This window comes from Candidozyma haemuli (genome assembly GCF_002926055.2).
Source record: "Candidozyma haemuli strain B11899 chromosome Unknown B_2014730914, whole genome shotgun sequence".
NCBI classification, from domain to species: domain Eukaryota; kingdom Fungi; phylum Ascomycota; class Pichiomycetes; order Serinales; family Metschnikowiaceae; genus Candidozyma; species Candidozyma haemuli.
In genome coordinates this window covers 1,926,461-1,944,036 of record NW_020289902.1, presented here as the reverse complement: position 1 = coordinate 1,944,036, position 17,576 = coordinate 1,926,461, and the positions used below count along the sequence as shown (strand labels likewise).

General features: G+C 44.9%; 5 protein-coding genes and 1 non-coding gene across 6 annotated transcripts; 4 read left to right on the top strand and 2 right to left on the bottom strand. All coding sequences in view use genetic code 12, as the record gives it.

The window, feature by feature from the left end:
* Positions 1–785: 785 nt before the first annotated feature.
* CXQ85_001638 lies at positions 786–857 on the top strand. Its single transcript has one exon. It is a non-coding gene; the product is annotated as a tRNA-Gln (tRNA).
* Positions 858–929: 72 nt separating this feature from the next.
* On the bottom strand, positions 930–3,509 carry CXQ85_001637 (uncharacterized protein; the record flags this gene model as incomplete). Its single annotated transcript, XM_025485339.1, has 1 exon — positions 930–3,509. One exon carries the CDS (start codon positions 3,507–3,509, stop codon positions 930–932), a length of 2,580 nt encoding a protein of 859 aa, XP_025340270.1.
* A 6,420-nt stretch (positions 3,510–9,929) lies between these two features.
* On the top strand, positions 9,930–10,724 carry CXQ85_001636 (uncharacterized protein; the record flags this gene model as incomplete). The annotated part of the gene is made up of 1 exon (XM_025485338.1): positions 9,930–10,724. The coding sequence occupies one exon, from the start codon at positions 9,930–9,932 to the stop codon at positions 10,722–10,724; it is 795 nt and encodes a 264-aa protein (XP_025340269.1).
* Positions 10,725–10,755: 31 nt separating this feature from the next.
* Positions 10,756–12,543, bottom strand: CXQ85_001635 (uncharacterized protein; the record flags this gene model as incomplete). The annotated part of the gene is made up of 1 exon (XM_025485337.1): positions 10,756–12,543. One exon carries the CDS (start codon positions 12,541–12,543, stop codon positions 10,756–10,758), a length of 1,788 nt encoding a protein of 595 aa, XP_025340268.1.
* A 1,799-nt stretch (positions 12,544–14,342) lies between these two features.
* On the top strand, positions 14,343–15,176 carry ECI1 (dodecenoyl-CoA isomerase; the record flags this gene model as incomplete). Its single annotated transcript, XM_025485336.1, has 1 exon — positions 14,343–15,176. One exon carries the CDS (start codon positions 14,343–14,345, stop codon positions 15,174–15,176), a length of 834 nt encoding a protein of 277 aa, XP_025340267.1.
* A 128-nt stretch (positions 15,177–15,304) lies between these two features.
* CXQ85_001633 (uncharacterized protein) lies at positions 15,305–17,572 on the top strand (the record flags this gene model as incomplete). Its single annotated transcript, XM_025485335.1, has 1 exon — positions 15,305–17,572. The coding sequence occupies one exon, from the start codon at positions 15,305–15,307 to the stop codon at positions 17,570–17,572; it is 2,268 nt and encodes a 755-aa protein (XP_025340266.1).
* Positions 17,573–17,576: the final 4 nt, after the last annotated feature.

Here is a 17,576-nt window from a genome sequence, read left to right as displayed (position 1 = left end):
AAAGTTACCGTTTGGCTGCAAAGAATCTGTCGCTACTTGACACCTGCCGAGTGTCTCGCTTATATGTACTTGGGCCTACCGGTGCCAGGGCATCCCCACCAGCCTGTATGACTATACCTGACAATCGTGAGGAGAAGCAAGGCTGTTAACTAAACTCGGAGTACACTTTGGTGGTGTCAGAGGCTCCCCGCCGAAAAACAAAGAAGCCCCTTGGTTCCTTTTTTTTCTCGTTGTTGTTCGGTTCCCATGAGGCAGGGGTTTTCTTGGGTTTTTCTCGGAATGTGGTCTATGTTATGTGTTGCCATGCACTGCCCATGGCGAGGCGTTGACATATTCTTCCTCTACAGGTTTTGCACCCAAACCGTATGAGGTAAAAGGATCTGCACGTACCTTACACCATCGAAGAGCGATTTCCCGATTGCAGTGTCCAGTGTTCAGGTGGAGTTTCCCCTTTTCGTGGCGTTCCTACATGGCCGTTGTTATCTTGTTTTTTGGCTGCTCTTGTTGTGTGGAGGCTGCGCCAAGTGGCTGATTGTGTGGGATGAGGTTAGCATCTGATAAATTGTCTTCCCCTCAGGTTCTTGGGTATCGAGGTGGTACAATGGGGCGACTGTATTTGGTGATTTTCGTTCGGATTTCCGCGGGTTTTGCCCATTTTGAGTAGTTTTTTGGGACGAGGAAAGTGGGAGGTGTTGCTTGGTAACGTTACTTTGGCCTAAATCGGAAATTTGGCATTTGGGCTAATGTGATTTAGTTTGTTGGCTGCTCCCTTCAGGCAGAGATAGGGTCCTATAGTGTAGTGGTTATCACTTTCGGTTTTGATCCGAACAACTCCGGTTCGAATCCGGATAGGACCTATTTTTTGGTTTTTTTTTAAAGGCTACAACTTTTTTTTTGCTCTTAAATGTATTTCTATGCTAATGATGATGTTATTCGACAACAATCACGTCGTCGTTGGTGCTCTTTTTGGGCGACCGCGTCTTTGGTGGCACCATAGGAGGCATCTCTTCCTCGTCTTTAGAAAGACTCTGGCGTCCCGATCCTGTCTCTGATGCAGCAGAAGCAAACTCTGACGAGTCTGACGACTGTACCCTTTGAAGCTTCTCCTTCTTCTTCGACTTGGACACGTTTGTGGGCTTCTCCGACAACAACGTGTTGAGCTTCTTCTTGTTTGGCGACGTCGAACGTCTCAAGCCACTGCTCGACTTTGTAGGTGTCTTGGGTGGTTCCGGCTGTTCCGCAACATCGTTCTCTTTGTCTTCGTCCTCCTCTTTTTCATGTGCGGCTTTGCTGACAGCTCTTTTCAACCGGCTCTCCAACCTTGATTTAGAGGATGCAACAATGCTGGCCTTGGGCGTAACTTCTTCATGATGGCCAGACTTGGATCCATCCCTCAGTACACCAGACTTGCTGGAGTTTCTTCTTCTCAATTCGCCAAAAATGGAATCCTTGTGTTCAAACAAGTCCTCAATGAAATGCTGCTGGAGAGATTCGGTGGCTGCACTGTACGTCGATTTGGCATCTGACAACCCGTCTGCATCTTCCTTGGGTCTCAAGAGGAGAGACCCAAACTCTTTACAAAGGCGTCCCCTCAATTGAGTACCGAGGTCTTTGTTCTTCGATCCAATGATGTTTACGAGTCTGTTGAAATGTGTCAAGATTGCATCCAACGTTGCCAAGTTACTCACTGGCAATTCAGAAAGCGTATTTTGCAATCCGGTTACCCTGCTCTTGTCAGTTGCTTCATCTTCACTGCCGACTGGATAGCTCAGGTATAACGTCTTGATCAAATCAAAGTAGCTGTGGGGAATAATAGAATCGGGCAATTCAAGGAAATAGAGCTTGAACACGTTTGTTATAACAATTGGGTCGGTTGCTTTCAAAACTTCTTGAATAGCAGACATTTCTGTGAGCTCATTAAGTTGGAAACGGACTTTATGGACCTTGGATAAATGAACAGGCTGTGTCCAAAGATTAGTTCTTTCATCATCATCTTTAAGTTCTGGGTATACGCCGTCAAGGCAAGAAAGGATGCCCTGAATTAAAAGTGGAACAGCCTTTCTATCTAGTCTAGCCTTGACGTTAAGATCAACACCAAACGTCTGCTTGATGTTGGAATTGTAGTAGTTGTCATAAAGAGTGACCTTTGGATCGAACTTGCCGGTAGCGTAGTTCTCGATAAGAAATTTGAGATCGTTGACAGGGTTGATGGTCTCTTCCACAACGAACATCTCCTCAGAGACTTGTTTCATCGAGCTCACTCTGTTGGAGAAGGTCGACACGAAATCAAACATAACCTTCTTGATCGCCTTCATACGATCAAGTTCACATTTGTGCATGAATGTCAAGTGGTCCATGACAATTTCTTCGAAGGAACATCTGATCTTATCGAGCTCCTTTGTGGTCTGGAAATACTGCAAGTCCAAGGAATCAACCTCCTTGACCAATTTGGCATATTGAGATTTGTCATTATAGTCAACGGACGTGACACCCATGGCCTGCTTCACATCATCAAAGTAGTCGGAGAAATGGTTAGAACGGCTGCTCAGCGCACCGATAGGGTCGTAGTTGGCACTCTTCTTGCTTTGCGTAAGGTCAAACTCGGAGAGCTTTGTAATGTCAAATACAACAGGTTTCCACTGGTAAAAGAATTGCGAGGAGTTGATGAAATTCTTGTTGGCGCCCATGGAACCAATGAGACGAATGAAGCCATTGTCGAGAAGATCCTGGCCAAACTGCTCGGCACGGTCAATGCTGCCCTTGTAATCTTCCATGTTGTCCAAGACCCATTGAGTGATTTTACTACCAGTAGACACGTTATGGTACGTTCCCAAAATAGCTACCTTGTGGGACTTCAATTCGATGTTGGAAAGAATACTGGACAACACAACCTTAGCATCCTTACGGTCACATGGCTTGTTATCGAAATAGTACACGTCTTCTTCCTCTTCATCCTCCTCTGGAACAGAGCTCTCACTAATTGAGGTATTCTGAGCCTCCTCGAGCTGTTCTTCAAGCTCCTCCTCGGAATAATGAGACTTAAACTCCTCGAGCATTCTGCACTTGTTGAAGTATTTCTTCTGCAACTTCTCCAAATTGCTCCTGGCGCTCTTAAAAGCCTTGTGTTTCTCCAGAATCATCAGCTCCGAGTAATCAACACGCTGTTCATGTTCAGCACACCATTTCAGGAACGGATCCAAGACCAACACCTTGATATTCCCGGCAATTTCCAAATGGAGCAGCCCCTGTTTGGCGAAATTTTCGGTCAATTTCTCGTACCCGTTCTTGATGGTAGAAACATAGTCGTTGTCGGCGTGCCTCTTGCTTGTTCTCTTCACCGACACGTCCAAGCCAGTCAACTGACTACCATAAGCATGTTCAGAGTCCATCCTCTTGGTAAACAACAGAATATAGTCATTGTTCTCGCGAATGCCCTCGTAGAGCTCATTGAAGAGCGTCTCGTAGCCCAGATGGTAGTCATGGGACCAGAACCGCTCAGCAAAAGACATGTTGATATAACTAGGTTGTTCTTAGACGGGTTCAAAAGGCTGGAGAACGCGAAGTGCGAAAATGGGTGTCATTTAGGAATGTGTTGGAATACATGCTCTATATGCAGGCATGATGATATCCTGTTGCCCAGATTCCTATAGTTGCTATGATGATGACCCTCTTACTTGCTTGCCATCCAATGTCTTCACTATATAAGGATGGCATCTCCCATCCTTCTTTCCTTAACTAGTTATCTCAATACACTACGAACCACTCTTTACTATAAACCCAGCTATGTCCGTTACATAGTCTTTCTTACCTACAGTCGTGCACCCTTCATCTAACATCTTTATAAAGATGGTAGTTAGCTTCGGCGCCATCAAGAGTTGATCAACTTTGAAGGGTCTTCAGACTACCATGACGTCTTCTGTGTACAATCGTCGTAAGGAAGCAAGAGTCCTCAGACTATTGAACCATTCTACCGAAGAACGAAGAAGATCAAGACTATCATAACTAATGAACCCAATTGACCATACTCGGATAAGAATAGATTGGGAAAGCAATGGTCTACTAACATGCTCGTTGACCAACAGTTGGACCCTCAGCAAACAGTGGCTGAGAACTTGAACACTGAACAACATATCAAACATAAGCTATTGACTATTGACTATACGGTTTGTCTACTACAGAGAAGAGTTCAGGCTTACGAAATTCAGGTGTTCATCAGTGACGGACTGGAAACTTATGACTACAGCAGAACAACTAAATAATACGTTCCAAACAGACTAGCGTGCTTAGCTGGGAATAAACAACAATGGGCCCTGACATCAAGAACAACATATGAATCTACGAGACTACAAATCTTTTTTTAAAGTCAGGAAGTCTCAAACAAAGCACGCTAGACGTAAGGCTCAAGGCAAACTCCATGCATACATAACAGAGATTAGACAGAGAGGAACCACAATAACTCAGTGGTACCCACAAACACAAGAGCAAACGGGATAAGTTCCCTGATAATAGGGAAGGCATCTATCTTGGAAAACACAATAGAACAACAGTCTTTGTGTAAGGAATCTTTCACTTCCCGGGAGCTCTTGTGAGGCGAGAACTTTTATAACTGTCATCTCTGCATTGCAGGTGGAAGAGCCCTATACCATTCAGCGGTTGGAGTCCTTCGACTATGCATCATCGACTATGCATCATTAACCCTAAACCTAAAGGTCAAGAAGGAGAGACGTTGACAAAGCAACGCCCTTCTAAGAAGTCGAGGACATGGACACAAATTTGACGAACAATCTAATTGTGATAGAAAATTAAAGAAGCAAAACTCATTTTTCTACACATTTGCACAAACTCAGCCTACACATCGATTGGTTATTACTGAGTCAATGCAACTACTCCAGCCATCATTACAGAAGGTAGAGTATAGATGTTTCCAATGTCTTTATCGGTGTCTAGCACTTCCACATACAAGGACTACTATGACATTTACCGGGAAAGTCCAAGGCCAAAGGGTACCAAGAGTTTAAATACATCCTAAGAAATCTGCTTTACATCTATCTTAATTACAAAGCAGTTGGCCGATTTCCGAATAGTCTACAATAATAATGCAGACTCGAGGTCCATACCATCTACGCTGTACTACAAGACTGGTATCATTTCCAAGATGACAAATCTCCAATTTCCCCGTCTTTCCGCATTTCTTCCAGCCTAAGAGATAATACTCCCAGTCTTATGCAACTCAAAGTGCCATGCTTATTAACTTTTACCTGTGTAACCTGTGCATTGTTCTGGACGACTATCGCCAGTAAAGCTCACTAACATGGACACTGTTATTAGAAAGACTTGGAGAAGCAAGATACACTTGCTGGGATACGAGGAACGCACATGGCCCAACGCGTCCAAGAATGAGATCATCAAATCGTTAATTGGGCCACAGATGCTACATTCTCCTCAGGAAACTCAACAATCAATGAACAGAGCTATGTTACTGAGTCACCGTTGCAATTCTACCACAATACTGGCATTTCGAAGCGTCATGAGTGTGAAGCTGTTTTTTCACCTCACAACCCCAACTGGGTTCATGGCTAAACTTAGGGCCGGAATATTTGATCATATATCGACGCATCGTCTCGTATGAATGAACAAGAGTATACTTATGCCAAGCAACGAGACTAAACAGCTCTGAAGCGCCATCCAGTTCTGGAGCAAGAACATCATTGAAATAACATCATTGAAATGTGAGCTAGAAGTTGAGGTTTCCACAAGCAGCTTGGACAGAAACCCCACTTGATGCCAAAGGGGGATCGCTGCATTTTCGACATCCATGAGACACGAGCTCACTGAAGGTTAAAGCGACAAGGGTAAAGAAATTACATTATCATTGACCGGCAAATGTACCACGATACAGGTAGATAATGACTGGCACTTCGTTATTCTCATTAGAAACCAGGAATGTATGGTAAGGTGACCTTACTTTGGTACCTCAGACCATAATTGGCGCTCCATTATGTCTCATTATTGACAAACCAACCCTCGCTCTAACTCGCCAACATCATAAGAAAAGCGAAGAAAGAAAATCCGCTTAAGCTCGTGTTTCCTATCCAGAAAGAGCGTACTCTAATAAGCGCCGCTGGACTATATGGCTACCAGGTCAGGTACTCCTCAATCATTCTCGCTCGATAGAAGAGAGTCTACAATAGAGACCCACTATCGTTAAAAGGTAAGCCATTTATTCGTTATCTTAATAATTGACTTGCGAAAGATTTGAAAGCAAAATATGACCAAAGGAGAACAGGTCTCTCCGTCGATCGTCCCTTTAGATAATAGGTGGATTATTATTGACACTTAAAGCCCGTCAGTAATAAGTATATGAAGCTAAGCAAAGCACATTATACCAGGTTCCACCACTAACCACATCTTGGAGATGTGTTAGAATGCTACTAACAGCGAAACAGCGAACGCAGAAACTGCGTCAAGTGGAGTCAACATTTTGACTCTTTACAGTCCAGTTCCAGTTGACAGAATCACCAACGCCTACGCACAATTCTAGGAAGACGTTCTTAGAGTCCTAAGCAAGCCATCCCACTGACTTCGTCCAGAATTTTTTTGACCTCCTTACCCCGGAAAGTTAAGGAGGATGTTTCTCTGGCGGCTGGTATTAAATCTTCCTCTGACAGGGTGGAATGGATACCAGGGAAGTCACAATGCAAAAAGACATTGAAGTAGTGAGAGTGGGGACCTCCATGAATCTTGGCCGGTTTAGGAGAGTACAAGCCTAGAGGGCAGGCTCGAGAGACGAAGTCAACACAGCTCCGAGTACTGTCCCGGCTAGCAGGACAGCGTATGCATCGTCGGTGAGTTCAGAACGGTTTTAGACAAGAAGACTACTATTCAAAGCGCATGGTGCCAAATTGGCGAAAGGGGGAATTCATGTGTTGTTCTCACTTTCAGATCTATATGAGGGAGATACCTCCCCGAAGGTCGCCAATTTACCATTGATTTCCATGCAGCTATTTAAGTCAACCCTAATAAGAGGAACCAAAACAACATAACAAGAATATCACTACTAATCAGAACCAAAGAAGGATTGCACACTTGAAGTGATGATCATAGGAAAGGAAAGCATGTTAAGAACGGGTTTAAGTTCACCAAAAGACTTCAAACACATCCGCAATATCTAATAGGTTGAACTGGAGAGTTAGGGAGTCACCAAAGTTCCCCCAGTTATACTTCGAGCATGAAACCTAACGGATAGCAGGACAAGCACACTCGCCATAGAAAGAAAAAGGGGATAGTGAGAGCAGGCACAACAGTCAATCAGGTTCTCAACCAAGGAACTCAACAGCCAGCAATACAGTTCGAAACAGCTAAATTAAACGTTGGTCCTTAACAACTAACATGGATGCTTAAACAAAACGATGTCGAACTTTGAACTGATAAAGTTAGCTGGACCTGATTTCACTAATCCCAAAGGAACTAAACCACGAAACCTTGAACAGAGACTTCCCCTAATGACACACTAAATGGACTACGCATGCAACCTTGGGCTGATCAAATAGGCTTTACTCCCATAAGAAGGAGACCTGTCTTAAAGAGTGGATTACTAGTGAACAAGGCCAGTCGCGTTGAAGACACAACATAGAAATGTACTCAGAGATTATTTGTTAAAGGCGGCTATGACGGAACATGAGCAAGTTGCGAGACAAGAAGTCAGGAAGAAAACAGCAGGTTACCTGGGACAATTGCAAATATAGAAGGACGGGTCCTACGGAAGATTTCATCAAAGAACTATCTGAAGAAGCCAGATACTTGTTAACCTAGCTACATCTCTTGCGCAACAAAGATAAAGGGAATTCACCCTACCGCCGAGCTACAATAAATCCGCGACAACCTTGGACAAAGCAGAGAAGATAAAATAAATACTCTGCTGTGGTACTACAACGAGAGATAACAACCAGTTTGTCATGAGGTGTCTCTACCCAGATGTAATGTCTTGAGCACCATGAGCGTCCCGACCATACGGTTGCAACACTCACAAACATGTCTAGGTTCTCGTTGATGTGCCTGTGGGATATAGAGTAACAAACTCTATCCCAGTGGAAAAGCGAAAGTAAGAGGACAACCGGTCCCAAGAGGACAGACGGTTCCAAGAGGAAAGAAGTCAATTTTCGAACGAACGATCAATATGTGACTTAAATAATCGTCGAAGAATCAAAGGAATCAGAACTGTCATTCATCATCAGACAGTTACGCCCTTCACGAAGCTTTGGGCTCAAAATTCAGTGTCATGGACAATCATTTAAGTGGTCCTTCGAATGTCCCAAATCCTTAACAACAACTATACGAACATTTACAGACTACTTTTGATAAGGACGCTCCACTGATACAGGCCATATCTACCCGAACTCAAATGAATCTTAGGCCACAGGCTAAGAACGGGTGTTGGAATACATGCTCTATATGCAGGCATGATGATATCCTGTTGCCCAGATTCCTATAGTTGCTATGATGATGACCCTCTTACTTGCTTGCCATCCAATGTCTTCACTATATAAGGATGGCATCTCCCATCCTTCTTTCCTTAACTAGTTATCTCAATACACTACGAACCACTCTTTACTATAAACCCAGCTATGTCCGTTACATAGTCTTTCTTACCTACAGTCGTGCACCCTTCATCTAACAGAATGTTTTTGTCACGTGCAGCCAGTAGTGGGATAGAAGCCAATAAGCGGCTGAGCAAGGGTACCTACTATTCCCAACGAGGCACAACATGGCTATTTTTAGTAAGTCCAGGGAATGTTAGGAATAGGTCAATGGAAATAGACTTTGGGGAATGAGGCGCTGGGAGGGAGAATAACGGAATCGAGGAATGTATGAGGGTTGGGTTGTACTGGTGGTTTTCTCAAATGGGTGCAAAATCTGGATCTAGTATATTTAGTACATTCTGCGACCAGTGGCTGGGCCACTGAAGTGCCACAGGATTCAAGGCTTGGAAGGGAAAGGCTGGTTTGGCTTTGGATGTGTAGGAGATCTGATTTTGGGTACTTTTTTCTTTTTTGTTGCTTTTTTTCGTGTATTTGTGGTTGTTGTCGGTGGTGTCCAACCGTTGCCTGCCAGGCGAAACCTTAAGGCTATCGTCAGTGGGTACCTAAAAGATAGTTTGTAGTTGGGCAATTGAAGTAAACCTACGGCAATTGAGTGTATATTGGACAGAAGGGTTGGTAGGAATAGGCGAGTGGGAGGCTGGTAGAATGTCTGTCTGGTAGAAGTCAGTATACCAACAATTGTAGTATCTACTATAAAAGATAAAGAAAAAAAAATAACACTACCAAGACCAAGATGCCCTCTCCTGAAGATACTAAGTGGCTATCACAAATTCCATTAGTTAAGGAAAGCCGCCAATGATATACTGACTGGCCTTGGTGGGACCGCCTCGTCTGAGCCTCCAGACGCGAGTACTACTTCCAACCAACTACGTAAAACACCCAAAAACAACCCAAATTCAATGTCTACCTCTTTTAACCTCCTCTCTTCATCCCTTTTTACTTTTCTTTCCTCTCTATAAATTTCCTTCCTTTCCATCCATCTGATACATTCATAAGTATCGAGACGTGCCTGGAAACCACGAAAAGTATTCGCGTTTTGCAATTTCCATGGACATTTGCACTTTTCTGTAAAGAAACAAACCGGTGCCAAAAATCAGAAAATCATTAAAAAAAGTTGATATCGGTACCAACAGAAAGCTGGCTCTTTGCTTCCCGAGCAGTCAACTTTTCATACCTAATTTCCACTTCCTTGCCCAGAAACAGCCCCCCTGGGGCAAATCCCTATTCCTGCCCGCCTCAGCTGAGGTACGGGGGTACACCATCTTCACGTCTTTTTCATCCTTACTACTTTCCGTTTCACTTCACCTACCCACACTTTCTTGAACAATTATGATTCCTCCCACGACGCCGCCTCGAAGAACAGTGGCTCTTGAGCCGGTCACGCCGTCGTCGTCCAGATGCCATAAAAAGAACAGTCGCCTGAAACCAGTTGCTTCGCCTTTCCTCACCCCTAGATCATCTAGGAAGCACGCCAGCGATATAATCGGGCCTTCTCCGAAACAGGCCCAGCACAACTTTCTACCTACACCGCTGACGGTGGGAAGCGGCAGGAAGGGCAGAAACCCGGTTTTGCCAGCCCAGACATCGCTGAAGTCACGTAACTTGACTGCTACGCTTCAGGCGCTTAGTGAGAATCACCTGGTTAAGGAGCAGCAACCATCTACTCCACCTCGTCCTTCCACGCCACAAGAACAAATAATACGTGAACCTTCCACGCCGTATAGCGCTGGATTGGGTATTTATGATATTGACGATGATGATACCGATAAGGTACGCGTGGTGGATGTGGACTTTCTCAAACATATTCCTCGCAAGAAACTCCCGAACCCTTTTCTAGAATCCCATCCTTCGAGGCTGAAGAAACAGCCTTCGAAGATTGACCTTGCTACGCAAATGGAACTTGTCAATCATCGTACTGGTGAAAGAAAAGTTGAACAGCTACTGGAAGAGCAGCGTCGGTTCAAACCCCGCAGACTCGAATTCACCCCGGCGGAGAATCCAGTCAAGATCAACTATAATATCGCCAATAAGTTTGTTGGCAAGAACATGGGCAAGGCATTTACAATGGAAGATTCGAATAAGCTGGGCTTTAGCATCTTCAGTGATGGGGACTCCTCCAGTTAGGTAGGTATTACGGAATAATTATTAATATACACTAGGCTTCACGATACTTTTTGATGTTATCCCAAGCCAAAGAGTTGGCGTTGGGAAGCTTGACAACTTCGATCTGGTTGAGCACTTCGGGCAATTGCTTGTCTGGGTAGGTGGCAACATACCTGATGGGTTTGCTGATTTGGGACACTGGATCGTCTTCCAGTCCACGAAGCTCGAGAGGCAACTTCTTCATGATCTCTGCGTGGTCGGTTGGTAAGGTGAATCTCTCGGTCAAGTCCGGCTTCATCAATTCGGTGAGTTCCCTTGTTGGTTGTGGTGGAGGTAAGCCGTTAGATTCGGCTTCGGCACGAGACGCCTCATACTCACTGAACAATTCCTCCTTCCGCTTTCTTCTCTTCTCGTTCATATCAATCAGATATAGTTTCTCAAAGTCAATCATGCGGAAATCGTAGAAGTTCTTCCACGTCAGCGTTGAAACTTCTCTGTAGGAGTTTGCAAGGACGTTGAACAATACCGTGCTGTGAAGCATTTCTAAGTTATTGAAGTCCTCTGTGAATTCCCTTTGGCGGTTCACAACAACGTCAATATTATCGGGCGAATAGAAATCATGGATAAGTCCCTTGACTGGGCGATTATATCTTTTCTTCAAAGGCTTCAGCACCTTTTGAGGTGGGAGATGAGTGATGGCATTAGAAGAAGGCGCAGACTCCTTGTTGAACATGCGGATCTTATTAATTCTGTTCACCAACGCAGCATCTTTATAGTTACCAGATCCGGGACCTCTGTATATCTTATAGTAGTAGTATTTGGAATTGAGAGCTTCCTGATCATTGTTCATGAACAGCTGCTGCAATTGCTTAGGTCCTTTGTTGTGATCTGAAAACTTGAGCTGTAAATCACCAAGATGCCGCCTTGGAGCATTAATTTGGGCAGTTTGTTGGGAATTCATCAGACCATTACCGACGAAGTAATTTGGGACTTTGCAAAGAGGACCCACCAGGAACTCTGGAATAGCACCATTACCCGGAAGGACACTCTCAGAGACATCAAGCGTATTTGGGTCAACACTGCTTATGTGACGCCTGCTTCTACCTAGAGGTTTCTTGGAAGCAGCCAATTGTTCAGCAGCATCGATCTGGTGAGCTGCGTGGGGATGGAACGCTGCATAGTTGTTCTCTCTGACTATAAGTTCACGTTCGTAGGCACTGAGCGATGTTCCATAGACCCTTCTGTAGTTCCCTTCATGTTTGTAGACCTGCAACTTCGTGAGGGGAGTAAGGGTAAGAAACGTTCCGTGATCCTTGGATATAGTATTATCCTCATGGCCATACTGTGGGAACACCTGAGAAACAGTGATAGTATCGTCATCAGTTGGAGGAATCACAGGTCTTTGACGGACAGCTGTATTCTCCACCACTTCATCAGTACCCACCAAAGTACTCGTGTTCTCAATGACAGAATACAAGAAGCGAAGGGAGATATAAAACAAATGGCTATTGGCCTCTTGTGACGAAATAAGGTCTTCTATAAGAAGCAGTCCATTGAGGTCTTCATCTGACTTGTGTAAAAAATCAGATTTAGGTACTCCTGTCTTTCTGATAATCTTGGCGATCACCTGGTACGAGCTGGGATAGTTCCAGAGCTTAGCAAGCAGTTTCACGAGCACATACTCGGTGTTGTTGTAGATGAAGTAGTCGACTTTAAAAGGTAACGAGGGAGAAAAGTCGCTTTTATCCTGAGGAGGCAGGAATTTGACGGGAACAGCCTGACGAGAATAGCCATGATTATTGGCTGCGCCTGTGGCAGGCACCACTGTTACCGAAGACATTGGTTTTAGAGTTCGTGCTGGTTGTTGTAGGTGAAGTGTTGAAGTATGGCAGTTGTGTGGTGGTATGCAGGAAAATCGTTATAAACCATTCCCAGGGAAGAACTATACAAGGAAAGTGGAAGGAAAAGGGAACAAAAAGGCGTCAATGGGTTTCTGAACGGATAAGATAAGATATGGCTGTTTTGGGGTATCAAACATGTGCGTGGTTCGGTAGTAGGACTGAGATCTCGCAATGGAGAGCCATAACCAAGCACTTGCCAACGGTAAGTCAATGAAAAATCAGTCTGATATAAGAGGGCTGTTTAAACTAGGCACGCAAAAATTAGGATTTAGTTGTCAAAGGCTGTGGAGGTCGGATGAGTCCAGAAAGTGCTAACTTCTGAAACGAGCCATTGTGGGACTCCACGATAAGAAGACTTCCCTCTTTGCCATATCCAAGGTGTCCCGAGGAGTGAAATTATTCTAAATCAGCAGAAGGAACGTGAAGGTATAGATTTGAGGAGTTTATAGTGGAGTTTATAGTTCTCCTCGGCATTTCAAGACGCTGCACAATAGACTACTACTGGGGTGTAGATCAATCCTCGGCTCGTCAGGCAGTATAACCAAAATGAACGACCAGCCAGGAAAATAATCAAGGAGAGAGGCAAGTACAGAGGGTTTAAGGGTAGGGTCCAGTATTAAGTTTGCTGTTGATGTAGAACAAGGAAGAAGGTGATTCGCAGCCAATGTCAGAAGCATGTAATAACCATGGCATAACCATTAAATACACGAAAAGCCATATAACTAAAAGAAGGCGTTCCGAGGCCGAATGTCAAGCCCCCAAACCTTAATACCCCAAGAAAAGGAAAAAAAAAACCGTTTTTCAGGTTTACTTGCGGGGACCAACTCCGAAACCACCGTTTCCGTGGGTAACGGAATACGAGACCAAACACCGAAGAGTAGACACTGGAAGGCCACGATCCAAAGGATCATATATAAGAAAAGGAGGTCTTTTGAGTGAAAACCGAAGGATGTATACCTTCAGAGTGAAAAACAGGGGAAGCCTTGTCTAAGCATCTCGGTACTTTGCAGCCATTCCTGCCGGCCATCAAGCCTCAAGCCCACCGTTAAGGTTTACCAATCTTCGACAAAGAGACATCGAGGGACCAAACAGCTATGGAAAAGCATACTTTTGTCATCCCAGGAGCCAAAATGTGTGATTCGTCTAAGCATTAGTTGGCTGCTTAGTACCCTTCTTAAGCATTGGCTGGGCTCGGTTAGACTAACCCTGGGGACAATGGTAGCATGAGAAAAGGGCCAAACGACCAGGAAACCGTAAAACAATCGAAGAACCACCACCCCCAAAGATCATCAAATCCCCCAAAGATCATCAAACAACAACTATCCAACCCACACTTTCCAATCTCCTTCCTCCAAGTAGCTTCCTCTTGCTGCCTCTGAAAAATTAGACACTTCCACAGGACGTTTTTCGCAGCCAGTCGATGCAGCCACAGACTGCCAACATAAGACCATCCATTTCCAAGGGGCCTTCTCCTCGAGTATAAATACCCAAGGAATCTCCCTTCCCACCTTTTTCCGCTGTTTTTCCACACCACCTTAAACTTGCCACGCCCCTCCTGTTAACCCCTACTTGGGATCCTCCTCTACAGACACTTATCTCCAGTTGGAATCCGCACCCTCGGTTGTTTCCCACCCATACCCCACAGTCCCTGGCACATGAAGAGCGCCTATATAGGAGCCCCAGTAACCACTGTATTTTTTTCCACCTCCTCTCTTTTCATCCAACCACACTACTAAGAATGCCAGACGAAGACTACACAGACATCCTCTACGAGGTTAAGGACAGAATCACCACGATCACCATCAACGTGGAGTCCAAGTTGAACGCCTTGAACGGTCCTCAGTACCTCCAGTTGGCCAAGTACCTTGACGAGGCCGATAAAGAGGAGGACACTGTGGTGACGATTATCCAGGCTAAGGGTAAGTACTTCTCTGCTGGTGCCAACGTTAGAGACATTTCTGTGATGAACTCGGACCCATCGGAGGTGTTCTCCCACGAGTTCTGGCTCAAGAACTTTGTCGGTAGAAACGTCTACTTGGCTGACTTGTTGCACAACCACTCCAAGGTGTTGGTGTGTGCTCTTAACGGTCCAGTTATCGGTCTTTCCGCTGCCATTGTGGCCTTGTGTGACTTGGTTTACGTGAACGACGAGAACAACACTTACATGTTGACGCCCTTCTCCAACTTGGGTTTGGTCGCTGAGGGCGCCACCTCTGCCACCTTGTTCTTGAGATTGGGCTGGTCCAAATCTGCCGAGGCCTTGTTGTTCGCCAAGCCTGTTCCAGGTACTGAGCTCAACAAGTTGGGTTTCTTCAACGGTACCTACACTGGTAAGGGCTTGTCCACCGACCAGTTCAACGACGAGGTGCACAAGTTGATTGTCTCCAAGTTTGACGGTTTGTACGAGCCATCTATCTTTGCCAACAAGAAGTTGCTTAGACACAACCGTGACACGCTTATCAACAGCGCCAACGCCAGAGAGTCCATTGTTGGTTTCAACAGATGGATCGAGGGTATTCCTCAGCTGAGATTTGTCCAGATCGCCAACAAGGAGATCAAGCACAAGCTCTAATTTAGGAAATATATTTATCTAGATATTATTTTACATGCTGTAGCATTTGTGGTACCTTTTTCCCTTACCTACTTATCAGTCGCGCATATATCAACTTAGTGATATTTCACTTCTCCACTCCCCATGCTATGTCGTATAACCTACCGTGCCCAAGCTTAGTGGGCCTTATACTCGTGGCCTCGACCCACAATGGCCCCCATTTCTCCTTCTGCTACCCTCCCGAATTGGGTTCGGACGATTTCCACCGCAGAAAACAAACCACCTCTGAAGACCAACTCAATGATGAAGATTACGTTCAAGAAGAGTCTGCAGAGGGACCTGAAGAAAGCTACGATTTCAATCATATGAATTCGTATATAGGCACAAAGAAGGATATTTTGACGGTGCTAGATACCCAGGAAAGACTCAAGAGAGAACGAAGCATTGATGTTCACTCAGCTTCTAGCTTGCACAACGGAACATCTAGAAGCTCTTTACGCCAGGTCACGTCGAACCTGAGCAAGGCATCGACGAATCCGTTAGAGGACTCCAGTAGGATCCTTGGATTCGAAAGGGAGTATCTTAGTGAGATGCTCTGTCCGCCTCGACTGATGTGTAATAGTCGTTTTGAGGTTATGATTGAAGATGTGGTGTTTTTGGGACTACCTGTTCATATTGGGCCCGATGGGTCCTGGCGTCCTGGAAGGCTGCAACGGAAACTGGTCGCCGAAGTGTCTGATAACGAAGAGGATGAAACGCTGACGAAGAACTCCATGTCGATGTTTCACTTGGTGTTTGTTCTTGAGCCGCCAGAAATCGAGAGGAACTATAGAATTGACGAGATGTTCTATTGTGTCACGTCAAAGTTGTCATTGGTGCTTCGATACGAGCAGCAGAAACGAGATTATGTTTGGAACCAGATAAGGCTTATTCTGAAGACGAAGGAGGAATGGAGAACACAGACCACTCTTCATTCAACACTGATGTCAGACTACTTGATATCCAAGCTGTCGCTATGTAAGCTCATTGTGGACTGCTTTGAAGCTATTTCGTCAAGCAAGATCGCCAACCTCTTGGTGAACAACAAACGCAAGTCGTTCCAGATCCCGCTAAAACTGGAATTCTCATCGTTGCCAGACTCGACGGTACCGTATATTCCAGGCTCTCATTTATCATCCACAGCCAATATGCTTGCATCCACTGGGCTTGTTAACTTGGGTGAAACCACTAGATACCACACGAAGGGCCTCATGAACTTGCTTCTAGACGGAAGCCTTACGTCTGGTAACTACGGCGCTGGAGAGGAAGTAAACTCACTGGATGACGAGGAAGCCAATGCAACTTCCTCAGAAGATGTAATATACTTTGCTCTTCTACTACTTGATAGTCCTGAGGTGATTATAAAGGAGTTAAAGGCGGAACCGCAGAGTCAATTGGCAAGGTTTATCAGGCTAGTAAGGCCTACAGAGTCATTGATCAAGATCACAAACAAGATGAAATCTATTTATGGCGAGAAATCACCTATCAGCTTATCCCACATTAAATCATACGCCTTTCAACTCATCTACTGGCGCAAGGCAAGGGTTGTGCCTCCACTTAACTCAAGAGCCATCTACATAGTGTCTCCCATGGCACCACTCGAAACCAATTTCAGAAGGGATATTAGATTGTTCAAGGAAAGCTTCTCGACGCTTCCGTCTTTACCACTGTTTCTTAAACTTCTATCTACAAGATCGAAAAAGCCCAAGCAATTCGCCAGCATCATTCCTTCACGAGACCATAAAGAACTATACTTATCTGCCCTTGCCTGGTTAATCAGATTTGGCTACGTGACGCAACTACATACATACATTTGGCTCAAGATTCCGAGGAAGATTAAGATGAGAGTTGAAGAGGAGGAGGAAACAGAACGAGGCAAAGAACCAAAACGCAAAAGAGGACTGGATAGCACAAAAGACCTGACTGTGGTGGATAATAAAGTCGACAACAAGGTTGACAATAAAGTGGATAATAAGCTTGAAAACCCTGCTGACGTTTCTTCTTCGCCCAGTAAGGCTACAAGGGCCCCAGCGTCTAAAGGGTTGCTGGGCTCATTGGATAGTGAAATCGCCAACATCGAAAAAAAGCTCGGAATGGCCAACATTGCATCAAATATCATTCTTCAGGAAGAAGATGATACTATCTTAGTTGATCCTGGAAGAGCATCAAGCACACAAAGAAGATGGATAAACCGGGTCATTCACGAGGAAAGCAAACTTACGCCCGAGCTCATCGCCGTCTTCTACAAGCTTCTCAAGTATATGAATGGTAAGAACTCACTTGAGCTTTTGTTGCTTAAAGAGAACGTTTCAAGAGTTGAGCTCAGGAAACTTCTCCTAGCAATCGAAGACTTTATCATCTCAGTCAGACACTGGTAACTAT